Source organism: Triturus cristatus, chromosome 3_1 (genome assembly GCF_964204655.1).
Source record: "Triturus cristatus chromosome 3_1, aTriCri1.1, whole genome shotgun sequence".
NCBI lineage: Eukaryota > Metazoa > Chordata > Amphibia > Caudata > Salamandridae > Triturus > Triturus cristatus.
The window spans coordinates 345,442,527-345,470,242 of NC_140583.1; the positions used below are offsets into that span (position 1 = coordinate 345,442,527).

General features: G+C 44.7%; 1 protein-coding gene across 1 annotated transcript in view; it reads left to right on the forward strand.

Moving 5' to 3' along the window:
• Positions 1 to 27,716, forward strand: part of LARP6 (La ribonucleoprotein 6, translational regulator) — a 59,872-nt gene that overhangs the window by 11,308 nt on the left and 20,848 nt on the right. Inside the window, exon 2 of the mRNA XM_085644060.1 lies at positions 25,500 to 25,710. Within this exon, the coding sequence (XP_085500186.1) occupies positions 25,500 to 25,710 (211 nt within the window). The remainder of the gene's footprint in view (positions 1 to 25,499; positions 25,711 to 27,716) is intronic.

A 27,716-nucleotide genomic window follows, 5' to 3' on the forward strand; every position in this document is an offset into this window, starting at 1 on the left:
AATGCTAAATTAAACTCCTCTCCCCAGTGCTAAATTTTTGTTGGGGGTGGGTGGGGGGTGTAGAGGCTTTGGAGCCCTGTGCTGCAGGGATACCAACCAGCCAGAGTGCCTAGTCTTGCTTTCCTCTCCATGGAACTTTAGTGCTGTACTGTCTTTATCTCTTGGGTACTTTCTTCACCCCTGGTTTCTCCTTTTTTTTTTTTTTTTTTTTTTTTTTTTTTTTTTTTTAGGTCGAGCCTAGCGCAGCGCACATGCGCTGCTCTAGGAGATGACAGTTAGGAATCGGTCCGCTCTTTTCAAGCATTTGTGCTTGTGCTGGCATCCATCTTGTGGGAGCAAGCAGCGGTGTGCAGGGGTCATCTGTTTTCAATTAGTGTGTCTGCGCGCGCTTGTTTACATTTCCCTGCTCGTGGTCACTTTCACTTTCTAGCCGGCTCGGTCTTTTGGAATTCTATGAAAGGGTTTGAAGGCTCTATTTGTGTACCATGAAACAAGCATAGGAGCATGGCTGTCGTGGTTTGCTTGGAAGAGGTCCGTGACCTGAACGCCAACACTGAAGCAGACATTTCCCGCTCATCCGAAGATATTTCTGCAGGTCGGTCATAATGTGCTCTTCTTGTTTACCCTCCCACCCAGTTTCTGGAACTGTACGCTGCTGCTGCCGCCTGTTTAGCAGAAATAATAAGAGACAATCACTTGTAACGCGATTCCTGCAGAATTGCTCTTCCCGTGATTTATGCTGCCTTTCATGACAGTCTCTTCAATTGGAAAAAAAAATGTTTGATTTTCCGCGGGTTGATTTTTGTAAGCTCCAGGTCCTGGGAACTGTTATTATTTTCATAGCTTTTTTTTTTTTTGCACACCATCCAAACCGGCCTGATTGAAACACCCCCTTCTTAATCTTGTAATCAATCCCCCAAAAACGGGTGAAGCTGTTAATTGTGTTGCATATTGATTTTTCTGAAGCAATTTGCAGTTGTATGACAAGCTGGGTGAGCTCACATCGACCGTTAGGATTGTTGATAGAAAGTACGATACTGTCAGCGTTCTATCTCAGGTGTGTTCTTTTGGAAATAGGTATTTGCATGCTTTTTCCATTATGCAGGCGGGATCCTTAGGGTCTTGGATTCAGTCAGGAGTTACATCAATGATTTTACTTTACAGCGATCTATAGCATAACACGATTAAAAAACTGATTAAGTACACTTTAATTTAAAGCGGCCAACGGGCTGTCAACGCGCTATGTAAGCAACACTTTTAAAGCAAGAGGCATAACGCAGAGCCATGCCGTCTGTGGCACAGAGGGTCCCCCGAACTCTTCAGGGGACCTCCCCCCCCCATCCTTCTAATGGCCTCCACTCATCCCAAGGCCAATGAATATCTGAGAGCTATGGGAGATTCAGGCGCTGCCACGCCCGCATCATATTTTGTAAGGGGGTGGGTTGTTTTGCGTTACTCCACTGTGTAAACCATAGCCAATTTACTCTTATACGGAGTCTTGTTTACATACAAAACATTCAGGTGTTCTCTAAACTTCTCAAATGCCCAAACTGGGTAGATCTATATCCCAATTCGTTTTCCTTTGATGCTATCTTTAGTTTAGCCACTCGTACACTGTGTCTACCAGCATTTGTTATTACCATGATACTTTTCCACTGATCGTCCTGCCACATAATTCCACTACAAGCAAAAACGCATAGGTCGGTCAATAGCAGGTGTGCAGTCGTGTATGAGCAGGGCACTGGAATTATTAATCAGGAGAGGGCCAAAATATGCGGCAATGTTGAGTAAATTATGTGGCAAGAAAAGTCAAATTATACAGCATAATTTGGCACATGTATTCATTATTTCGTCGGTTTTAGGTCTCTCCTAGCGTTGCAACGCGAATTCGTTGCCATTGCTTTGCGAGGCATGCAGTATACACTATAGTGTGGAAGCTCTGCCCACTCTCCGGACCATCTTCTTAATTTGCTTAGGTTATAAATGCTGCCTTCCGATTGGTGTTAATCTTGTTAGTCCCTCCCCATAACAGCCATGTCAGTCATTTGTCTCCTTCCATGGCTACTGGCCCCTTCACAGCACAGACTACTTTCTTCCTGTGCCCCCCTCCCACAGTCTGATGCCTTCTCGCTGCCATCCCGTGCCTAGTCGCCGGCATGCATTGCCATTTTCAATGCAATAGGTCTCGAGTAAATGCGAGTCCTATTGCATTGCCAATGCTTGTTTGACTTTGAATAGCCCACACAGGCATGTCACTGAACTCACTCCACAAATTAGTCTTATTAAGAGGAGCCTGCCCCCGTCCACTTAAGCTTCACTACCTCCTGTTGCCATACACCGCTCGTGTGCGAGGCAGCGCTGGGATCCTCGCGGCATTGTAATCGGGTTCCGAGCTCCAGGAGTTGGAGATGTTCTTTGTGGCAATTTCACCCACACCGAGGGGAGCCGGTGGCAAGCTGAGCTTTGCAGCCTCCAGCGCTCGTTTCTTGATCCGGTAGACAACTCCGGCTATCAGGAAACAACTCTGCAATTGAAAATGCGCACCCTGGAGGCCAAAGGGGCAAACACTGGCAAGGTCTGCTCAGCCTTTCACCCTTTGTAATATCGATAACCGACGTCCCATCAAACTGAGAAATCACTACCAATTACAATTGACAGTGCTATGAAGTGACAGCTGCAGTTTCAAGCGCTACATCTGAAAACAAACTCTCGTTCTCAGTTTAAAAGCCACACCTCGGCAAAAAAGGCTTTTTATTCAGAGAACAGCATTTGGGAAGTCTGAGGACAACAATGTCTATTTAGCCGACTTTCAGCACATTATTTATTTAATTCTTTGGTGCACGGCGCTGCTTGCAGCTGCTCGTGTCTTTGAGTGTTCATACGGCCCACCACGCTGCTGCCAGTCCACTTAATCTCCCTGAGCCGTCCCCCCCCCGACCCCTAACCACCTCCCGTCCATCGCAGCTCATTTGCAGTGTTTTCTGTGATCGCTGCACCTCCACGCTTTTAAGGCGGGTTTCCCAGCTGCTCAATTTGTGTTTGTAACAGGAAAATTGTCTACAATTTCCTTTTTAATGTTATGCAACGTTCTAAATAGTTAAAGACGTGATGTTTTAGAAGCTAACATTCACTTGTATTGTAAGTCAAGAGACAATATTTTGCTGTATTTGCACAATGAGCACGTTTATGCTGCTTCCCGTTATGTTTAGTAATCAACGAGGATGAGGTGCCATCAATGAATGCATTGCCCTCCATCAGATCTAGAGCCCAGGAGTATAGAAATATAAAAGGACTCGTCTCACATTGCTGGGTTAGTAATAATCTTGATTAAACTGGCAGCTCCAAATATTAAGCAATAGTGTTTTTTTATGCAAATGGTTCCGATACCTTAATGCCTTTGTTTTATGTGGATTATGGTAGACTGGACGAAAATGAATTAAGTAACTTCGATTTCACTGAAATCAAAAATATTGTCTTTTTTTCGTGTTTGAAATGTGATACCAAGCCATAAACATCTTGTAACTTGAGTTGGACTAATGTGAAAATACTTTTTCCCACAATATGGCACCCACTTCTGTGAGGTTGTATAACTCACAGCGGCTCTGCTCAGAAAAAAGTCCCCTTTCTATGTCCATGACTCAGTATCCCATTTAGCTGCTTCAGACGCACAGGACACAGTTGAACAGTCTTTTTAGGTCTCTCAGACCTTTAGCAATTGCTTCAGCTTTGCTGCCAAAAACGTGCACGCATTGCATTGCTTTGAATGCAACGCGTGCACGTTTGTCGATTGCCTTGCGGGAGCGAGCTTTCAAACCATGTGTTAATTACAAACATATGGTTCCTGCTTGCTCCCGCAAGGGAAACACACAGGCCCCCCTCCTCTCTCCCCTCCCCCTGCTGCCGCCTCCTCTCCTCATCTGTTTTTATTCTCCTTCAGGGCGAAGCGCGCGCTTGTTTTATTTACACAATTGTCGTCGTTTTGCTGGGCAAGGCCTGTTTTTGGTTTTTTTTTTACGTCGGGTAGTGCTTGGCGGATGATCAGTTTTTGGCGGCAGTAGTGGGATTTTACCCCTCCTCCTTTGGCCGCTGGTACCAGCTCACAGCAGCCGCACCAGCTGCACAGGGCTTCATGGCGTACAGTCATGGGGGTACCAAGAAGGTCTGCTACTACTATGATGGTGAGTTGTAACGGTGGATGGCGCAGCTCAGGGTAGTGGATCTGGTGTTGGTTGATTGAGGCTTTGGGGGCAGATTTCCCTCTTGTTTGCCGCTGCTTCTGTGTAATGTTTACAGTGTACAAAAAGTGTGCTCACCGTAGAATCCGGTAGCAGCAGTCTAACACCTGCTGGCCCGCGGTGTGAGGCAGCGGTCTGCAGCCCTCTGCGCAGCGTGTCCTCCTCCCTGCCCACCCGCCGTGCACCCCTGTCTGCCCGGAGGCCGCGACCCTATCTCTGCCAAGGCTATGTTAAAAACCGTGTTTATTTCCTATATACTTTGGGGAACTAAACTGTGGAAACCTGGGGTCCTGCTCTCCGTGCATGGAAGACCGTATGGCACGTCTAGGATGCAGGACATGGTACACTGTGTGGTGTGCACGGCACGATGTGTCACAATGCTGGGCACAACTTGGTGTGCAGGGCATGCTGTAGTTTAATGTAGGCTGTGTTGCACCCTTTTTACTGGCCATGGTAAGTTATGCATGATGTTCTACATATTTCAGGGTGCTCGACATGTGGCACAGTCTAGATCATGGCACAGAGCCGAATTTATTCTCTCTGGTATGACAGTGTAGTGCATATGGGGCAGTGCAGATTTTCTTTTTTACTCTGCGTGGTGTTTTATGGTGATTTGTAAAGCACCGGTAGCAATGCATGGTACCCATGCAGACTTACACCAAGCACCGATTGATAACTAACAAACTCCGCTATTGGAGTATCACCGTGCCGCACATTGACACGGGCTTAGTAGAAGTAGTTGGGGCGGAATGGAATAGGCCCTGATGTCCCCACAATTATTTGATTCCTAAAATGTCCGCATTTTGAGAAGGCATTCAAAGCCGCTGTCTGGGTCTCTTGGTATGCAACTGGACTGACAAAGCATGTGAAATAAAAGATTTAACTGCTGCCGCCCCGTTGATTGCAATGAGTGCTGGTCACCCTCTTAGTCCCAACGCCCCATGGTGCAGTGGGACACTAAATTGAAGTGGGCGTATTTGCTTGTTGGCCATTGGAGCCAACAAGCTGAAACTTTCAGGAGATGGGAAGCATGTTCTGTTTATTGGTTTTTGCTAAAATACTTTAGGCCAGATGTAGTTTTAAATATATTGAATGTCTGCAGTTAGATATGAATTGAAATGTAACTTGCACTCCCTAATCCACTCTATAAACCGGTTTGTTTGTAAGCACTTAAATATTTTTTTTAATTGTTGAAGCCATTTTACAGTATTTCTGAGACTTTCCTGAGCTGTATAAATATACAACATGCTAAGTGTCACGTTTCAGACCTATTATGATTTCACCTAGGAGGTGACCAAACTAGATTAAAGCCAAATTATTTTTATGCGTCGCTATGTGGCTGCGAGCTCATGGAATCCCAATAAATAGGAGACATGCCTTCATGTGTCCATTTTGACTGTGGGCTCCTTTAGATAGCATGAGCCCTTGAGGTACAAACTTAGTTTGCTTGAGTTTCCGAATGACGAGATAAGGTCATAAATGCATGTGTTGAAGCTTAGCTAAGGAGCAACATACACTCCACATAATAATGATTGAGGGGGGACGTTTTAGAATCCTATACAAAACTGGGATTGGGAAGTTGAAGGAACAAGGAAGTTCTGTTCATGATGTGGCCACTGTGGAAAAAGTCTCGGCGTTTTGTTGTTGGCTGGGAATGTAGTGGTCTCTGAAAAGTTTAGGTTTTAGCTCCTTTCATAAGTGGAGGAGTGATAAGCAAGTCCTATGTTATTGGACGTTATTCCAGATACAGGGTGCATATTTTGAGAAGACTTGTTGCATGGCCTTTTTTATTTTGCATATCTTGCTTTTGGGTTTTGCTGTGTTGTGGTCGGTGTATGATGTCTTGGCTTGAGACAGTGAGGTTATGCTAGGCAGGCTAATGTTTGTTTCGATCATTTAGGTCAGGGGTCTCCAACCTTTTTTGTTGTGAGTTACTTCTGATCTGTGAAAATCATTGTGAGCTACTGAAGGCTAAACCACGCACATTGTTACCAGACACCCCCACGCCGAGCTTCATTGACTTTAAGGCTAATATCTATAGAGCCAGATACTATGGTTTGAAAAAAATTCTTTGAATAGGGGCACTATGACAAAGCTGCCATGTGCGCCATTGAGAGTGTAGTCTGTAGGGGACGTACGGACGTGTGTGTATGAATAAGATGTATGTGCATGAGGGACTGAGAGCCTGTGATGTATGTACTTGTGGGACAGTACATACCTTTGGCCGTATGAAGCACAGTTACATATACAACAAACATAACCATTTTTCTAAATGGGGGAAATTTAAAGTGCACTTTAAATTTCTCCCGTTTAAAAAAAAATGACTGTACTTTTCAAGTCTACATATGGCTCGGTGTCTACTGGCCATTAGAAGGAAGAGGCCTGCTGATTTTAAATGCAACACTTTGACATGGCAGAAAATTAAAATGAAGAGTTAACTTAATCATTAATGTAACTTTTCATTTTAGTTTTCTCCCATTTAAAAGCATTTAGAAACATTGTTCTCGGGCTCCAATATTGATTTGTCAAGCACTTTTATTTAAGAGTTAAATACCTCAGTCCTTCAGTTCTTCCCCTATGTGGCCTAGCCCCTGCCCCAGCCAGGGTCGTATAACTAACTGAGCACTGCTCATTATCAGGCCCTGCTATCTGCAGCCCGGTGATAAAAAGATAAAATAAACCCAGCCTTTCTAACTTTAAAAGGAAATTTTGACACTGTACTTATTTAAAAATGAACTAAAGGCTCCGAGCTACTCTGAAGCTGTCTGGGCGCAAATGGTTGCTCGTGATTGACTTGTTGGAGACATCTGATTTGGGTGGAGCACTAGTTCTTCAAGATAAGTTGTGCATCAGTGGGCATCTAGTTGAGGCTCCTAATGGTGTGAGTGATTTGGTTGTACTCCTGTGGCTGTTTCAGTGAAGGGCTAGGAAATAATTATGGTTGCCGATGAGAAGGGTGTGACACTAGTCATGTGGGAAAGGACCAAGACACTGGCATTGTTTCTCAAGTCTGATGTGCAAAAGTAGTTTTATCATGCACTGAAGGGATAATTCGTACTGTTGTGTCGCTACTTAGGCCTAGATTGGGCTACATTGGGGCACATAACACCCACTCCTCATCCGAAGGTCAACTAATGCTAAAATATACCTGTTTAAAAATCATAAAAACATTGTCATAAAACCAGTGTCTCAAAACATCTAAAACAAGCATTGGCATAGCCAATAGGTCTCGTCTTTGGGACCTTATAAGTATTTAGTTATGCATCACAATATCCTTGGTGCAACATCAACTGTTGCATGGCTAAACACTTAGAAGGTCCCAACGGCGAGACCTATTGGCTATGCCAATGCTTTTTTTTCTGGTCAGTATCTACCTAGTCTTTTAGCCTCTGACCCCCTTCCACCCTCATCTGTACTTCGTCTCGGAAAGCTTCAGTGGTGCTCCCATTCTGAAGCAGCTGTGTGGCTCTTCTAACTCCTGTAGTCCAGGGTCCAGTCTTCCTGCCTCCCATAAACAGCCTCAGTGTGATATTGCTTAAAATAATACCTAGAATCCCCCACATAAAACCTCATTTCTATTATTGCACCATCATACAAGCAGAATCTTGCGTATCTTTCCCTCGCTGGAGCCATGCGGGTTGAATGCTCATCTTCTGATTAGGGTGCAGGTGCGCCCACTCGGAACGGGATGGAAGCCTTTTCACTTTATCTGGAAGTGAGGAACAAAGAAGCTAATTGCCTCTTCTGCGCTATCTCATTCTTCGATTAGCCCGTAATACACCTTGCGCACGAGCAGCAATTGACTCCTGAAGTAAAGGCCTCAAAGTTATCACAAGCTGCCATATTGCGCTCTCACGATGGCAGCACAATAGTCATTGACTCGACTGTTCAGCACTGCTCCCTACTCGCTGAACCTGAGGCTAAAGACTATGTGCCCTTTGTAAGGAAAATTAGTTATTGTCTGGTATTTAGACGCCATGACTGTCACAAATGCTTTTTATGATTTAAAAGCAGGTTTTGGGCCTCAGGGGTTAAAGCAGTGGATTTTGCTTCTCTAACAATCCTTCTGTGTGTTGATAAATGAGTACTCTCTCCGTGTGAATAATTATTTTCCTTCGTTGGCACGTCCATAAAGTATGTTTGTTAGCAGTTTGCCCCAATGTCCAACCGATCGGATCTACTTCAGCTGTGATTAAACTGTATGCGAAGGCCCCTGTCCTTTCTTTGAGTGGGAGGAGGGTAGTTTTAATACCTTGGACGACTTGGAAATGCTCCTATGAAGAGTCTACGTTCAATTCATCTGGCCATTCGAAAGGATTTGCTACGATCAGAAAGGTCTCTCACTCTTACGAGTTCTGGTTTGCGTTTTCGGTCTGTCGAGGCATAGGTAGTCATCTGTCTTTCAGGCCACTTGAAATGATCTTGCAGTGTTCCCTTCCTTTTTATTGGTGCATTTTTGTAGATACTGTCCGTTAGAAATTCTGTATTCAGTCTATGGCTGCATGGATAAATACTTATAAGGTCCCAAAGGCGAGACCGATTGCATTGCAAATGCTTGTTAGACTTGGTAACACTGAATGGACATTGGTTGCACCTAATTAGCACCAGTTTGTCACCCAAATATAGCAATAAGAAGCAAATGGGTCACCAGTACAGCTTTGCTATAGCTCTTCAGTACCTGGGGGTATGTACCCAGGATAATGTGATGCATGGCTAAACGCTTTTAAGATCCAAAAGGCGAGACCTATTGGCTATGCCAATGCTTGTCTGTATTTCTCTTCACTCCCCACTGAGCCAAATTGAAAGATGAAAATAAATGCTGGTTCCAACCACCATCACAAATTAAGCACTGTCCGTCTGGACAGATGGTTTATACTTTGTTTACTAGGATGAATGACTTAATGATAAAGTATGCTGATTGGGGGTGAGGGGCAGGACGAGAGCTGCTCTGAGTGAGATACTCTGTTGGATTTAAATGCCATGTTCCATTGTGGTTCATGTATGAAGTACTTACTACTTTTACGTGTTAACCAATTCATCTTCTAGAGGGCAATGAATGCGCACTCTCGTCTGTAACAATAACAAACACCATGTAGCCGTACTAGAACATGATTTTCTACAAGGGAACGTGTTGAGACACCTCTGCTGGTGTGCGGCAGCTGCTAGCCTGGCTTTTATAGGGGAGAGGCGCCTCGGACTGACTTCCGCCTCATAAGAGGGTCTGCTTTTCCACAAAACGTTAACTCCCCGGGCAGTTTCTCTTTCCAGGATGCATCCGGTGTTTCCGGTTCTTCTTTCGTCAGTGCCTCGTGTCACGGATTGCGAAAGTGCGTGACGCGCTAGGCTTTTCCTGGTGGTGACTAGCAGTGCACCACGTCCGGTATAAATAGAATGGTTAGTAATATTTCTCAGAATTCTGTATTGTCCACGTCTAGTGGGGATTGCTGTCCGGGTAGAGAAGGGGGTGGGGAAGTTGTTTAAACTGACATGTCCGAACTAGGACCACATTTGGAAGTTTGTTTTTTTTATCCTGGAAATAGATTTTGTATCTAATTAATCTGTGTAACGGGAGTTAATACGTTCATCCAAGGCAAGTGAAGATCTATTTGTAGTTTATTACAAGAAAATACAGGAACCCACGGTGCTGCGTCCTTCCCCACGCTCTCACGTCGTTAGCGCCCAGCAGTGGCGTTCAGAACAGACAGAGCGAGACGGCAGCCACGGGCCACACCTCACAGCACGACCTGTTTAGAACTGGCATTGTACATATATTTAAACCACAACACGTGCATTTGCATGTACAGTGATTGTAAAGAAATAAATAAGACCGCGTGCACGTCAATACATTCTGCTACCTTGTAGTTCTTGGTACTTTCCAGTAAGAATTTGGCAGGTACGACCGGTTTTTATCGCTCAGAAGCCCTTGTTCTTGGGATCTCTGGGTGAAAGCTCTTGTTGCCTGGAGGGATAATCTCCGGTTTCAGGGAACGACAGAAGGAACATCTTTTGAGTCTATCGTATGGCCAAGTGTGAATATATACATCCATTTCATAACCCATTGCCCATGCCGTTTTGGTATTCCATTACTCATCCAACGAATAAGTGGGAGCACCGAAAGCTTGAGCCAGCCGAACTGGAAATCAAAGCCAGGCCCGGCCATTCCAAATACTGCGCTCCCAATTGTAGCAAACCAAGGCGGACTCTACGAATAGCTCATTGGAGAAGCAGTGGCAAACGTCTAGGCACACTTTTTGTAAATTTGGGGGCAGCACGCTTCCAGTTTACTTCTAGGTTCTGCTTCCTTTCAAAGGAGAATTACTCTTCTGCGGCAAAAGCGGTTCACGTTTTACAAGTGCTTTGGGAATTCTCTTGGGCTCCAGCCTAGCCCTTGAGGCTGCTCTGAGGCAGGAGTTCTCTCACTGTCACGCCCAGCTTCTCAGTTGTGTGTAGTCTCTTTCTAGATGGGGGAGCAGAGCGGAGCGGTCTCCCCCCGGGGGTCATTCGCCCGAATAATACGGACGAAGGGTGACGTAGGCGGCGTAAGCGCGCGAGGCGTAGGTTGAATAAGGAGGCAGGGGCGCGAGCCTAGAGTGGCGCAGCGCGTTTAAGGAAGCAGTTAGGTGGGGGACGTTTGTTTTCTCCCACCCTCCCACCCAAAAAAAAAATATGTATAGTTACATGAAGGGATCATGAGGGTTGGATTGGGGAGGTGTCTCGCCACAGTTGGACAGGTACTCACTCAGGCGCGTATAGTTGTGTAGGCAAGATGGGGGAGGGTAAATTTGGAGCGGATTTTACCCAACCCTCGTTATTGCTAAGTCGTTAAAGAAAAGTGAAGAAAAAGGTTTGAAAACAAAATATGGAAATGCAAAAGTAAACATTGGTTTTGCTTTGAAAATGTACAGTTGGTTAAGCATAGTGATAATAAAATGGTTTTGGCCCAAATTGTGAAATTGTTCTAGGGTATTAAGTTGCCTGAAGTAATGTGAGTTACCTCGTCCAATAAAGTGGCCTTTTCTGCTATCGAAGTATATGTGTAGTGTCCGTTATTTTGGGCGAGCTGGACCGTGGCTGTGTGACGGGAGGAGTAGTCTGAGGAAAACAAATTGCCAAAAAGATAAACCGGCATTGGCAAACACAATAGGTCTCGCCTATACAAGAGCTATTGGCTTTGCCAACGTGTTTTAGCCATGTTGCACACCCCCATGGCTGCTGTAAAACATGGCTACAATTTAGAGTGGAGTAAGAGCGTGGAGGGTGATGGACTGGAGTGTCGTGGAGCGGACTGGCATAGAGTGGAATGACATAGTGTAGTGGAGTATAGTAGAGGTTCATAGTGGGCAGGGTATATAAAAAGGCCCATTAGTTTAGAAAAAAAACGTGTTTTAGAACATATTGCATATCTGTCTGGTTCAGGAAAGCCTTCATTGAGAACTAATGAAAGGCAGAAGTCTCCTTAGTGATGCCCCAGTTATTGAGAGATCTGGTAGGGCCATTTTAGTTATTCTATCACCCCTCACACCAGACCTGCTAGGACCCTGGTTTGTAGCAAAACCGAGGTTTGATCCATTTCAAATATGCACTCCAATCCTCCTTTGTACTTTTGTCTTGGGTTGAGGGAGCAAAAAGGGGCCCGTTGCTGTCTTCCATTCAGCGGGCCACACCACCTTGGTATGGTTCATGTCCCTGAATCAGTGCTTTAAATGGGCCCTAACTGAATACCAGCACTTTATTTTGAGCGGGAGAGTACCAGCACTTTTCAAGAGTGAGGTAATACTTTTAATTGGAGAGTACCGGCACTTCTCAGAAACAATGGTCCTTGACCAGATTGTTAATTCAAGAGAGCCAAATGCTTCACTTAGTCAATTAATTTTATGATCCTGAGCTCAGAAACCAAAACTCTTTTTAAAGGAAGGAGCTCACAATACTCAATATACAATTCAATCCAACAAAGAACAACATCCCACCTTGTTTAAATTATTATACATATTCATTTATTATTTAATAAGGCAGTACAAGGTTGCTCCAAGGGGAACGTGCGTCAAAGAAGAGTGATTAAAGGGTGAGTAGGTGAAACAAGGAATGGAAACATAGTGATAAAGACATTCATTTAGTTTACAACAATAAGGATCGGTTGTAATTCACCGTCCAGTAGACCTGGTCACATTTCTCAATCGCAGAAACATATTTTTATATTTCAAAGACCCAACAAGTGGTCTAGCACGAAGGACTGTATGTGTGTCCCAGGTAATAAGGAGTAAGCGTCGACGTTTCGACCCGTCTTGAAGGCCTTTAGGAGATTTAGACCTTGGCCGTGCGGATCTTCATCAGGACCAGAGGGGGGCAACCTGACTGGGTGATGATATTGATCAACCACCTAGAATGTTAAAACTAGGGGATGTGAGGATGTTGTCCTAATTAAAAACAAACACTAAAACCACATACGTCATAGTCAATCGTGTACCTGATTGAATTGAAGGATTTCAATTCAATAGGGGTCACCAGACTTCCAATGGATGGAGGACTGCGTGTCAAGGGTAGTTTTTCAAGCTGTAGGGGAGTTAATCCATGCTGTGGGGAATATCAAAAATGAAAGAATTCTAAGTATGGGCGGTGTAACCTACACGCACTTACACTGAAAGATTATGGTGCCAGATACACCATAGGTGTAGTGTCACACAATATGTGCGCTTAGTTAATCAAGTGACGGGAGCTAATGACATAGGACTAACGCTCATTAGTGTGGAGAGGAGCATTTAGTCACATCGAGCGCTAGCGCGTGATGTAAATAAAAATTACAGGCTAACCGATACTAATAACGTTACTGACATTCATTAGGTGAGTGGGAGAAACTTCTTACCGCAACAGACGCTACTGTCTGGTTCGGGTCAGTCACTTGTATGATCGTGGCAACGAGACGTATTGTTCACTCGAGGCTAAAAATAAATCGAATGAATTGAGTTCGAAGGAAGCCTTGGTGTTAAATTAATTAATCACGGGGCTAAGAGTGGAGTTAATCTTACCAAAAGGCACAGTGTATGTGCTCGCTATTAAGGAGCGTCCGTCTCCGTCAAAGCTCCCGCTTGGTGTGAGCTTCGTCCGCGTCTGCGTACAATTACCGGGGCAACCGTCTACGTGTTAATGACGGTTACCGGGGAGTAGACAGAGTTGAAAGACTGACCGAAACTTACGGAAAGCAGTGGAACTGGATACATAATTAAATATTGGACGGTGCAGTATTTAATAAATTCGGACAAAATAGCCAAAAGATAAATAAAATTACATGGAATTGTTATAATCATAGCATACTTAGTGAGAAGGAATTCCACATATACTTATAAACAATCCATGTATCGGAGGACAAACACATTTAACAATTATGCGTGCAAACAATCAAAAATATGTAAACAATTAATTGACATATACATCAACATACATTACAATAACAGTTGGTGCTCTACAGTTAGACTAGATTATACACTTAGTCTGTAACTGTAGAGCACCAACTGTTATTGTAATGTATGTTGATGTATATGTCAATTAATTGTTTACATATTTTTGATTGTTTGCACGCATAATTGTTAAATGTGTTTGTCCTCCGATACATGGATTGTTTATAAGTATATGTGGAATTCCTTCTCACTAAGTATGCTATGATTATAACAATTCCATGTAATTTTATTTATCTTTTGGCTATTTTGTCCGAATTTATTAAATACTGCACCGTCCAATATTTAATTATGTATCCAGTTCCACTGCTTTCCGTAAGTTTCGGTCAGTCTTTCAACTCTGTCTACTCCCCGGTAACCGTCATTAACACGTAGACGGTTGCCCCGGTAATTGTACGCAGACGCGGACGAAGCTCACACCAAGCGGGAGCTTTGACGGAGACGGACGCTCCTTAATAGCCAGCACATACACTGTGCCTTTTGGTAAGATTAACTCCACTCTTAGCCCCGTGATTAATTAATTTAACACCAAGGCTTCCTTCGAACTCAATTCATTCGATTTATTTTTAGCCTCGAGTGAACAATACGTCTCGTTGCCACGATCATACAAGTGACTGACCCGAACCAGACAGTAGCGTCTGTTGCGGTAAGAAGTTTCTCCCACTCACCTAATGAATGTCAGTAACGTTATTAGTATCGGTTAGCCTGTAATTTTTATTTACATCACGCGCTAGCGCTCGATGTGACTAAATGCTCCTCTCCACACTAATGAGCGTTAGTCCTATGTCATTAGCTCCCGTCACTTGATTAACTAAGCGCACATATTGTGTGACACTACACCTATGGTGTATCTGGCACCATAATCTTTCAGTGTAAGTGCGTGTAGGTTACACCGCCCATACTTAGAATTCTTTCATTTTTGATATTCCCCACAGCATGGATTAACTCCCCTACAGCTTGAAAAACTACCCTTGACACGCAGTCCTCCATCCATTGGAAGTCTGGTGACCCCTATTGAATTGAAATCCTTAATTCAATCAGGTACACGATTGATTATGACGTACGTGGTTTTAGTGTTTGTTTTTAATTAGGACAACATCCTCACATCCCCTTGTTTTAACATTCTAGGTGGTTGATCAATATCATCACCCAGTCAGGTTGCCCCCCTCTGGTCCTGATGAAGATCCGCACGGCCAAGGTCTAAATCTCCTAAAGGCCTTCAAGACGGGTCGAAACGTCGACGCTTACTCCTTATTACCTGGGACACACATACAGTCCTTCGTGCTAGACCACTTGTTGGGTCTTTGAAATATAAAAATATGTTTCTGCGATTGAGAAATGTGACCAGGTCTACTGGACGGTGAATTACAACCGATCCTTATTGTTGTAAACTAAATGAATGTCTTTATCACTATGTTTCCATTCCTTGTTTCACCTACTCACCCTTTAATCACTCTTCTTTGACGCACGTTCCCCTTGGAGCAACCTTGTACTGCCTTCTTAAATAATAAATGAATATGTATAATAATTTAAACAAGGTGGGATGTTCTTTGTTGGATTGAATTGTATATTGAGTATTGTGAGCTCCTTCCTTTAAAAAGAGTTTTGGTTTCTGAGCTCAGGATCATAAAATTAATTAAGTGAAGCATTTGGCTCTCTTGTATTGACAATCTGGTCAAGGACCATTGTTTTTGGTATCAAGTCTATACCCAGGTCCCCAAACCATGGGTTACCCCATTTTTGTAATGACTTCTCAGAAACAAGCAGGTACTCTGCTTCAGGGTACCTGCACTTCTATTTGTCCTTTTTCAAGCACTGCCCTGAATGATCTTTCTTGTTCCCTTCTGCGTCCTTTGTCTGGGCATATGCCCCTGCATCCTTTCACTATATAAAGGTTCCACAATGACCTTCAGTTAACTGCTTTGTTCAAACTATTTTTTTTTTTGTTTTAAACTTTCAATTTTGTTCAGATTATGTGTAAAGTTTGCTAGCACATCTACATCGTGCTACATACAACAGATTAAATAAAAATAAAAAATCTGTCTTGGTGCTTCTACTCGCAAGTGTGGACTGATTCTTAACATTCAGTTAATCAGTCACAGCAACACGAAGACTGTAAAGGAGGCCTCCTGTTGGTGACTTCAATAGGCCCTTGTATCCACTGCTGCTTTGTGGATGTTTATTTAGAGTCTGAGGAAAGTCTGGCATCGTCCTAGTATGTTTACCCCTTCAGTTGGCCTCCTGGTCTGTGGGTATTGCTTGATTTGGACTCTGTGCCATGTTTACACAGGCCGACTGCATCCGGTTAATCTACAGAAAATGTTCTGGCCGTTTGAACGAGATCACCTTATAGCTGTTGTTCTGTATTTCAGTCACATTTTGAGTTCACCTGAAGGTTTTGAGATTTGTAAAATGGGCGAAGTACTCCTTGCTCAGTGGCTTAATATGCGTGTGCTGTGTTTGTTTTATTTTACAAGTTTTGTTGATGTGTTTTACATACACTTCGGATGTACCAGTACTGTATGAGAACTGGGCTGTGGATAAAGTACGGTTAAAACTTCAGACAGCGCACGTATTTTGTATATGGCTCCTTCTCCACTGTAATATTTCAGGTTGTTTGTTCTGTGTTGTACCCTTTCCTGCAGCTCCTTTAGGTATTGTCATCTTGTCCGTGTCTGTGGCGGCCGCATTGTTTGATCCTGCACAAACCTGCCTGTGATGTTGCGGATTGAAACCTGCGCTGCTTTTCAGTAACACGAGCAAGTCTTTACCACTCAACAATCCTCTTCAGAAAGACCACTAGGAAAACGCATGAGTGAAGACTTTTGCAGAGCAGGGGTTGTGATGTAAGCGAGTGGTGTTGTGGGCTTGATGAGCATGCCCAGGTGCATGGCCCAATTATACAGGACCTGAACCCAATAAGATAGTAACCTGCTCAATGTCATATCTTGGTGAATATTGTGGTTTTACTTTGCACCGATTTGGCCCAAAACAATGTGTAAGGGCAATCTTTCATGCAAATAAACCTATGGCCAAGGATAGTTATATCGTAGTCAAACATCTGTGGTATCCTTTCCACTTTTTTATTGCTGTAAATGACATGGACTGTGCAGTGATAAAGCACCTAGTAAATGCCTCCAGTATTCGTAAGCAATGTTCCTTTAATTACATTTCTCAGTGTGCAGCAGCTGTATGTTTGTATGAACGCTTCTCTCGGTTGTGTGCACCATTGAGGGTCATGGCCTATCGATCGTGGTAGGCATGGCATCGATCGAATGCCAGATGTAGTGCGAGAAAGGCCATACGCAAGGCAGAAGAGCATTATAGAAATGGCAGCTAACAATGACTCAATTTACTTAAATGAAGGCAAAGGCTGCTGCCGAAGCAGTGGTGTTCGGTAGCTGGTAGGATCAGGGCTGGACTGGGAACCAAAACCGGCCCTGGCAAAGTGCCCAGCCGGTCCCCCTGGGGCTTGGGGGTGCCGCCGAGCTCTTTGCAAGGGCCGGTTTTCGGCCGATTTTGTTACAGGGCCGATTTTGCAGCTATGCTGCAAAAACGGCCCTGTAACAAAAACTGCGCTCAGGGGCCCAAAACCGGCCCCCACCCGTGCGGCGCACCGGGGGATTGCCCGGTGCCCGCTACGGCCAGTCGGGGCCTGGGTAGGATAGCTAAGTGAGTTGAGTGATCGCTGCCGACATACATTTGAGTAGGTCCTGAGTTTAAATACCAGTAAGGTTGATTTAGACTCCCATCCTTACAGGAGTAGTAAAGTGAGTACCACAGAAGGTGGTTAGTTGCCGCAGGTGTTCAGTGCTTGGACTCAATCATTTGACCACTGAACAGTCTAACATGAACTGTGGGCCTAAGGTAAGTAGGAAATGCAGATTGTTAGAAGTTACGGATCTTGTACAAGTGAAGCTTTGATGACAGAGTCCTACAGGTGAGAGACGGTGTTCTTTTCGAATGGTCAGGCCATCCTGATATCCAACTACTGTAAATATTAATGCAGGACACTTAAGCACTGCGAGGACCTTCTGTTTTATATATGCATGAATTAACATTTTTTAGCTTCTGTAATCTAGGTTCAAACTTAATAGCAGTACTGAACATACGAACGGAACACCTGTATAAAACAAATGAGAACTGAGTAATTCGCGAAAACGGAGTGCCTCGGATTAGTGGGAATGAATCTGGTAGCACAAGAGGTCAGAAAGCGAACAGTGAAGAGCGGAATAGAGTGACAATGAAGGATGTAAGAGGGGTGTTATGATTTGCCTCGCGCTTTTACCGCGCACATATTTAGAATGTTAACTGTACCAAGGTTCTACTGTTGCTGGTGTTCCTCGCGACCTCGGCAGTTGGTAGCTGGCTGAGGCGTGAGGGACGACCGCGTCTATGTGCTGAAGAATAAACCTATGAAGAAACGTTACCTGCTTGAGTGTTATTCCTTGATTTAAAAATATTTTATTGGCGATGATCTTCAGCCAGCACAGCACGTAGTCAGCGGCAAGGAATCTACGTGTGCGGTGAACTGTCATCGTGGATGTACAGTGGTAGCGGATCAGCTGAGTGGCTGAAGTTGGACACAGGAGAGCCCATCGAACAGTATTACCGGTGTGCTTTGTACAAGCACAGGGAACATATCTGGGGTAAGAACGAGTGTGTACTGACCCCCCCCAACGCATGAAGAATGAACTTAACTCACGACAGCGAGTGGCGTTGTGTAGAGTTGTTCCTTTAAACTCTGTTTTGAAGTTAAGCGCTGAGGGGTGTGAGGAATGATGACTGGAACCACGACGCATCTGCGTGTGATTGCGGGATAGATAAGGAGTTACGTGGTGTACAGTCGGGCGCAAGCAGTTCATGGTTGAGGAGTTACGTTCAGGAGAGTCGTGTGACAGCAGCGGATTTCTCATCTCACCGCGCGTCAAATGGGAGTGTGCGCTGTGAGACATTCTTAACACCTCAGAGGCTGACGCGCGAGCAGACTGCTTGCACTTGAGGCCAAAGATGCACATTGCAAGTTCGCTTAAGCGCTGAGAGGAAGTCCGGTGTAGTTAAGCTCCTAGAAGCTGTCCGTCACGCCCCTGTGTCAGTGGAGCTCACCCTCTTAAAGCTGCAGTCATCCTTTGCAAACACCTGTCTGTTTTTCACCATAACATTCAAGATGGGTTCGTTTTAGGAACATTCTCTTGCAGAATAGTAATCTTGAAAGCTTTTTGGCTAATCTAAAAGACAGTGACTGTAACAGGAACTTGTTTTTAAGCCATCTGGTGTTAATGTGACTGTCTTGGGAAACACATTGCATACAGCTGTCCAGTGGTATTTTTAAACTCTGCCAGAGGGTGCCCTTCGCAGTGTATCAAACCAGATTCCAGTAAAGCATCTTCAGTTTAAACATGGATGTCACCGCTTTGGACGTCACAGCAGTCTCTTCTCCCCCACATTTTCTCTCTCAACCTGGTACTCCTAGCATCGAGTGGGATGAGTGGATCGACATCTTTGATAATTATCTTAAGGCGTTGGATGCTCAGGATTTTAGCTCAAGCAGGAAAAGAGCGAACTTAACAGTCTCGGAAAAGAGGGACCACACATTTTCAAGTACCTCCCCAAACGTTGCCAACCCATTGAAGACTTCTATCAAGAGGCAAGGAAAACGTTGGAGAAAAGGTTTGCGCAAGAGACAAATGTCATCATGAGGAGACACAAATTCTACACAGCACAGAGAAGTGGAGAATAAATTGATGACTTTGTCACAAGGCTGCGTGAACTTTCTCTAAAATGTAGATTTGGTCCCATGGCTGAGGAGATGATACGGGATCAACTGATAGTGCAATGCAGAAGTAGAAAGATGCCATTGATATAGCAAAAATAGTAGAGTTGGAGTTTTGCATGAAGGAGATGGATCGCAGAGATTCAAAATTGAATAGTAATGGTGAAGGGGAAACATCTGTTGTTGAGGGAGGTGAAGGGGAAGTAGCTGCGTCTAACAGAGTTTAGGGCAAAGGTAACCAGAGCTATTCTGGCAGCAGGCTTTACCCCAGCAAGTTGGGTAATAGGATGTGTAGCAAGTATGGTAGAACATATCACACAGCCGATTCTAAAAACTGCTGGGCTATTGGCAAAGAGTGCACGAAGTGCGGGAAAAGAGGTAATTTTGCTAAAAGGTGTAGAGATGTCAGCAAAGGTAAGGTGGCCTTGTTGAGCAATGAGACCTACTATAGTGAGTTTGCCTGGGCCTGACAGAATCCTTTGTGTTGAACCATCATAAACCGAGAAAGCTGACCATGAAGAGGTCCTTACAACTAACTCTACTTGTTTAGACAGTAAGAGAAGACATAGACCAAAAGCAGAATTTGTGATTGCTAATAGAAAGGTTGACCTTATGGTAGATTCAGGGTCATTATACACCATCGTGCCCAAGAGAGTACACAAACGTGAATGGCCTAATGTACGCTTGTTACCCAAGGATATAAACCCAGGGGATATCAAGGTGAGCAAAGAGACATACTGGGTTATATTGGTGGACATTCATTTAAAAAAAAGATCAGTCAAGGGTAAGGTTTATGTAGCCTAATCTGGACCCTCCATCTTAGGTTGGTACCATCAGTACGACCTACATATTAAGATTGACCCACATGGTTTAGAGCAAGTCATGGTCATAGATGACCTCACCGTTGAGCATATCTTAGAGGGAGCAAAGAAAGTGTTCAGAGACCAACTTGGTAACCTTGAGGGTTACGTCCACAAGATAAAACTCAAGTCAGGTGCCATCCCCGTCCAGCATAAAGTCAGAAGGGTTCCCATCATGGTAAGGAGTGAAGTAAAAACAAATGCTAAATGAAATGTTATCCAGAGGAATCATAGAACCTGTGGAGTCCTCTCCTTTGGTTTCTCCAGTGGTCATCACGGAGAAGGCAGATGGTAACTCGCGCTTCTGTGTTGACCGGAGGAGTTTGAATCAAAATATTATTCCAGATGCCTTTCCCCTGCCCAACATTAATGAGCTTATCTTGTTGTTGCAAGGGGTGAAATTTTTGTCAAAGTTGGACCTTCGCCACACCAACCACCAAATACGATTGCATGACTCCTCTAAACACTTGACGGCCTTCATAACCATGGAAGGCATCTTCCAATTCACCAAAATGCCATTTGGTTTATCCTCTGCCGCCAGTGTTTTTCAGAGGATGGTGTCAGATGTGTTTAGAGGCATGAAGAACATCATCTACTTCCAGGATGATATCCTAGTTTTTGGTGATAGTGAGGAAAGTCACAACTTGGCCCTGAAAGAAGCACTGGCAAGACTGCTTGAGTCAGGTCTAACGCTACGCAGAGAAAAATGTGCATTCCTTGTAACAGAAGTGGAGTATTTGGGACACTCCTCTTCTAGTGAAGGTGTAAAACCCAAAAGAGATCTGCTGGCTTCCATTAGGGGGGCTCCAACTCCCTGTAACAAGGATCAATTACGGTCGGTCCTTGGGTTAATTAAGTATTCCAAGTTTGTCAGAAATTTTGCAAGCAAAACTGAACCTTTGGAAGAATTTATGAGAAAAGGTGTGAACTTTACATGGGGACCAGACCAGATCTGATGCTTTGAAAACATCAAACTTGAAATTTGTGATGCTGGTATGGTATTCTAGTACCATTTGATGTTCATGCTAAAACGATTGTCACAGTTGATGCAAGCGACACTGGTATTGGTGCCGTTCTGTCACAGAGAGATGGCACTAGTGAAAAAACTGAAGCTTTCGCATCACACACATTGACAAGTATTGAATGTCATTACTCTGATAGAAAAGGAAACTTTGTCTGTCACCTGGGGCATTGAATATTTCAGGACTTGTGTCTGGGGACGTAAGATTCTTCTCCATACAGACCACAAACCCCTACTAAAAATTTTGTCACCAGGGGGAACAGGAAAAGGATCGACCAGACTAGCTCGTCTGGCCTCCAGGTTGCAAGAGTACAGCTTTCAAATAGTTAATCTCGGGGTAGAGCAATGTCCAGGCAGACTGCTTGTCACGCCCACCTTTAGAGTGGGGAAAAAGTGGATGAGGATGGAGTAACTAAGAGTGAAAAAGAGCCATAGCATGTGTGGAAGATATTGTTCAATGGAGTCATGGGGTGGTCAACAAAAAAGAGTGGGCGAATGCTATGTCTGAAGATTAGGTACTCAAGGCTGTCCAAAATCTCATACTCTAAGGAAGGCGTAGAGAGAGCGCCTTTTAATGTGAGACCTTTTAATTCTATCATCCACAAATTATCCATCATTGCAGACCAGATAGTCATGCATGGAGATAAGATTGTCCCTCCCCTTAGCATTCGCAAGAGGCTATTTGACATGTCCCATGAGGGACACATGGTGCAGACCATTACTAAGAAGAGATTGAGGAATGTGTTCTGGTGGCCGGGAATGGATGGTGAAGTAGTTGATTGGGTTGAAAGGTGCAGCGAGTGCGAGTAAAGGTTAAAGGTTGGAGCACACTGTCCCAAGTTCCATTCATGATCCAGGAGTAAGTTGGCATAGTATTTGCCTTGACTTCATTGGACCCATGCCAGGAGTTCATCCCTGTAAGATTTGGTATGGTCGTCATGGATGTCCACTCCAGATGGCTGATTGTGCACCTTCTTCCCGAAATCACCACTAGAGTCGTCATAAAAGTGTTACGCTGCATTTTTAAAGAAGGCGGCTATGCCAATGTTCTTATTACAGATAATGGCACGCAGCTGACATCTGGTGAAATGGGTGAATTCTGGCGCCATTGTGGGATCAAACATTCCCTCACTGCACTTTATAATCCCCATGATTAAAGGTGTCATAGGCCTTGCTCTTGCAAATAACCTGGACGTTGATGAGACCTTGAACGAACTGGTGTGGGCTTACCGTACCACAGAGACTACCACGACCGGGGTTGTTCCTTTTGTTGCCATGCGTGGAAGGAAACCCTCTACCAAACTTGTTCCTTCTTGGGTTAGAGATTTATTGGAAGGGAAGTGTGTGAGATGCACCTGAATCTACTTCTGCACCCACTCTCGTTCGCACTCCGTTAATGCCCCACACCAGTCTCCAGGCAGGAGATTGGGTGAAAGTCAGATCTGGTTGTTGGGTTAAGGGTGTGCGTAAATTCCATGGCGTTTTCCAGGTTAAAGAAGTTCACCAGTGGCATGTCGTTTTGACAAATGGAGACAAGTGGAATCTACGTAGGGTAGCCAAGTACTGCTTACGAGACAATCCACCCAGGACTAAGGAGGGTAGAGATGCATGTTCTGGATATATGTTGGCGCATGATGATCAATTAGTTAACAGTTCTCGCTCTTCTACAGATATGCGAGCACCTGGTCCCAGTGGTTACAATTTAGGTGTGCGCCTGAGTCAAAGTATTGAAAACCAAGATGCACATTCTTCACAGACAACTCAACTTTGTCTAAGACCCTTACGTGTCAAAGGGCCCCCACACCACTTACAGGATTTCCTAGTGGGTTAGCCCCTTTCCCTCTTGCAAGTTACCTGCTTTTGCTAGCCACCTGCACTCATCTCTTTGCCCCCCACCTCCCCCCCCCCCCCCCCCCCCCCCACCCCCCTCGGGCTCAACCCCTCCTTCTCCCACCTCGGGTTCAACCCCTCCTCCCTCTTGCATTCCTACTTCTGCCTTCCGCTCTGCAGTGTTTTATTCTACCTGCGTGTAGAACAAAGGGGGATATGTTATGATTTGCCTTGTGCTTTTACCACACGCATATTTAGAATGTTAACTGTACCATGGTTCTACTATTGCTGGTGTTCCTCGCGACCTCAGCAGTTGGTCAGTTGGCGGCTGGCTGAGGCGTGAGGGACGCCGCGTCTGTGCTGAAGAATAAACCTATGAAGAAACGTTACCTGTGGAGTGTAATTCCTTGATTACAACAAGGGGCAGGGAAAGGAAGAGTGGTAATGGAAGCAGCGAGGAACAAGAACATAGTGATCACAACTTCTTTGCGTGAAGATAGATTTGTAAGGTGTTATTTTGAACACTTCTGATCAAAATCAGTCTGTAAGAGGACTACTGCCCAGGCCGCAAGGCTATGTGCCTGTCTCACTCCTTGAAACTTCAGATGTTTCCTTGCAGGGTGTTCATCGCTCCGCAGGTCTTGAAGTTTATTTAGGTGATACTGTTTTGGGATAGCAATCCGAATGTTTAATAGTTGCGGTCTATCCTTAACAGGCAGCTCCAAACTGACATGTAGGTTGTATTTTATTGGAATCTGGAAGTTTTTGGCGAAACCAGAGGCTCCCACCAGCGAGGAGAACCTTGTGCTCATTTCAATCTTTGAAAGCACGTGTCTGCCCTAATGGTTTCCTTCTAAGATCCAGGCGCCTTAAACTTTCGAGTCTTACACAGCCAGACTGAGTGGTGTTGCAACGCTGGCACCAAAAGTGACGGAGGCATTGATGCATACTACATGTCCTATTATGCGGATCTGTAGCGGCCAGTGTCCACGGCAATATGCTGCCGTCCTTCCTGAAAACACTAATCCCCAATAACCAAACATGTTATCTAGCACTGCCGTATTCTAGCCGTGACATCTGTCTGATCTTCTCACAATCCATCTTCTTAATCTGGGAGACTCACAACAATACAGCATGCAATTCGAAAAGATTGTACCCCCTCCATGCCAAAAAGTGATGAATGGTCACTATGGATGGCCACCTCTCGTATATAGAGCCCGTAAACCGGGCAGTGACTTCCGAAGGTATGGGGACCCTTTAGACCTTCAGTTAAACCTATAAGTACTGACTCTTGGTATTCTATTAGAGCTTTAGGTTCCTGGTCTGTTCGCTAGTAAGTTGGAGTACAGCGCTCTTGAACGTGTGTATCCTCTCGCTGGTCCTTTCTAGTCCATCTGCCTGGCTCTGTCCTACAGGACCTAGTTTGTGCCCACCCTCTCAAGATCTGGGGTTTGCCACAACTCCCTGTTCAGTGGCAGCTCTTATGTTGGGTAATGGGAGACTGCCTCGTCACAAGAGGTTGCATGGCTAACTTCTTTAACTAGAAGCCCATTAGTTTAGGCGAGAATGACACCTGGCTTTAGATCCATTTCGCCTTCTGTAGTCTCAGTCTCCTATTGGGACTCTGATCAAAGTTGTGCAGAGGTTTCCAGGGACAAGTCTGTAACTAGCCTGTCCTATCGATTAGAAACTGATGTAATTGGAGATACTTTTCAGAAATACAATGCACGATTAATTTTAACACTCCTCCTCTAAGCCGCTTTCCTAAGCAACTCTGTGCCCCGTCATTGATTGCGAGCCAATTTGTTCTGCTTTTGCCAAGATTATCTGTTTGATTGCTGTTGTAGATTATTAAATGGCATGACGAGTGCTTCTGAAAGGCCATTTAACTATCAACAAATGCTCTATGGGGGTAGTCAGGGGTACCAGACATTGGCTCAAGTTTTGACTTTGACTAGAAAAACACCTCCACTTTCATCGTCTCGCGTATGTGTAAGTCCCATTGGATGCTGAATGACCTCGTCCTATCGAGGTTTCCTGCTAAGCTTCCAAGGTGCTGTTTTGTTGTAATGGCAATTTTAGTGTATTACATTGAAGTGCTGATGCGCTCCAATAAGTGCACACTCCTGAACTTAGTGATCAAGTTCTGGTGGTTACCAAAATTGGTCGACATACAGATCCTCCACCGTTCCTACCCATCTATTACGATTTAGATTTGCTCTGACTTATTTAGGGATTGTATTTTAAGTAACTAGCGCTGGTATTTTAGATTTTATTTTTCCCCTTCTATTTGTTTTGACATGAATTGTGTGCTCTGCTCTGTTTTTGCAGTGGTGCTGCCACAAGCGGAGGGGAGAATGATAATGATGACTTGGACCCGAACTGGAAACCTCCAGAACAGGATCTGATCGAGAAGCTCATAGTACAAATCGAATACTACCTCTCGGATGAAAACCTTGAGAAAGATGCTTTCCTGCTAAAGCATGTCCGGCGGAACAAGATGGGCTACGTCAGTGTGAAATTGCTTACCTCTTTCAAAAAGGTTTGATTCCGCTTTATATTTTTCACTTATGTCTGCGATGTGTGCGCCTCGTGGACTTTAACATCTCCAGATATTTGTATGCCATGATTTAAACCTGGTTCAGCGTTGATCTCTATGAATCGCAAATTATAAAAATGCATTGAAAAACCTTTCTTTATGAAGTTGGCCACCTCACTCCAACACTGTTCTGCAACGTAGTGGTTGCTTACTTCGCTCCTCCCCCTCAGTGTTTCTTGATTGTGTGTGAGATTTCTTCCACTCTGGCAAAACGCAGTAGCTTCGGCAGTAGGTCCATTTGCACACCAAACCCACATCAGTGAAATCATTCGAGCTTCAGAACTAGCCCAAGAATTAAGGACTGTCTTATTAAAGTCATTCAACTATCTTTTGGACCTTCAAAGTACTAAATCCGGAGGGCCAGGGGGCAAGAGTAGTAGTTTGCTTTCTTTACCATGCACAACACCAGAAGCCCAAATGCAATAGAATTTGTTTGGTACGTTTTGTGCAACGCTTTAACAGGCTAATGTCTTGCGTTTTTTAACGAGACTTTTTTTTTTTTTTTTTTTTTTTTTTTTTTTTTTTTAAAATGTGCTCAGAAGCAAATGGCCAGCTTGATTAGTTTTCTAAACTTGTAATGAAGCTTTTGGCTTCGGTTCAATGGAGCTGTTTTGATGGCTACTTCTAACTGTACGCTTCTCACCTTTAGAGTATTTCCAGGTGCCAGACTGGATCTGGAATTTTTGCTCACTGCCAGTAGGTGGTGCCATATGGCTCGGCTCTGACTTAATACTGATACTAATACTTTGGTTTGCTCTCCCTGGCCTGCATTCAAGCAGTAGGGGTCACGTTATGTTTCTTCCCCAACTGGAGATCAATCCCGTCTGATTGATGGGTCTTAAAAATTGCCCAAAAGGGCTGTGCCCTGTCTTTTATTTCGGCCCCACCTCCTGTTCCCTACTGACACCAGAGCAGTTGTTAGCAGAGGACACTGCTTTCTTGTCTCAAGTCAATCACCTGCAGGGCAAAGGTGCCATTGAGCAGGTGTCAGACTCTGGGGGGGCAAGGGGTGCTGTTTGCACTACTTTCTCAGCAGGACACTTTTCATGCACCCATCCTGTAGACACACATCTGTTAACTGTGGTTAATAGTGGGGTCTGACCCTTTCCATTTCACAATGCTGCCATTCGCCTGTACCTTGGGTGTACGGGAAAATTATGGCAGTGGTGACTACTCTTCGAAAGGTCTGTAATGCATGTATTCCCAGCACTCTATAACTAGTTCGGTGTAGCTGGCTGCAGTCAGTTTTAGACCACCTCCAGATGATGGCCAGATCTTTATTTCCCCGAGGATTTCCATCAACAAGCCCAAGTCCCACCTACGCCCAATGCAGAGGATTCCCTTCATATGGTTAATCCTGGACATGTTAGCGTTCTAAGCCTTTCCACCATGCAGCTGGTCCACGACTTTCAGGATATGATCCTGACATTTCAGGCTTAGTCCTGGGTTTTGATGCGGTTGGTTGTGAGCACTGTTCCCACTAACCTGCGCGCGCGGGCGCGCGCGCACGACGGTCACCCGCAGCGCGCAGTGTCCTGCATTTGGCGCGCACACTGCGAGACATCCCTACAAGACCCTTCGCGCCGCCGTATTTTTAAACGCGAGCGGCGCGAAATCCCGGCGTGAGGCAGGGGGAGAGACATGGTGCTTGCAGGCGTGCAAAGCCCATTGTGCTTAAAGGGCTTCTGCTTCAGCCCCCCACACCCCCGTCGTGTGTCAGCCCGGCTGAGCCAGCTTCCCGCACCGAGTACTTCACGGGTCTTTAAAAGACCATTTGCATGTCAATGAGCTTTGTCGTATTGGACTCCTCTTCCCAATGGTTCCCGGACTACCAAAAGCACTCCGGCCCTCATTTGCACTCTGAGAAAAGTCACTTCTACTTCCATGTTCCATGACACAAACATCACACATTCTGCATAGAACTGACGAGTAAGTGCCTCCTGTTTTTA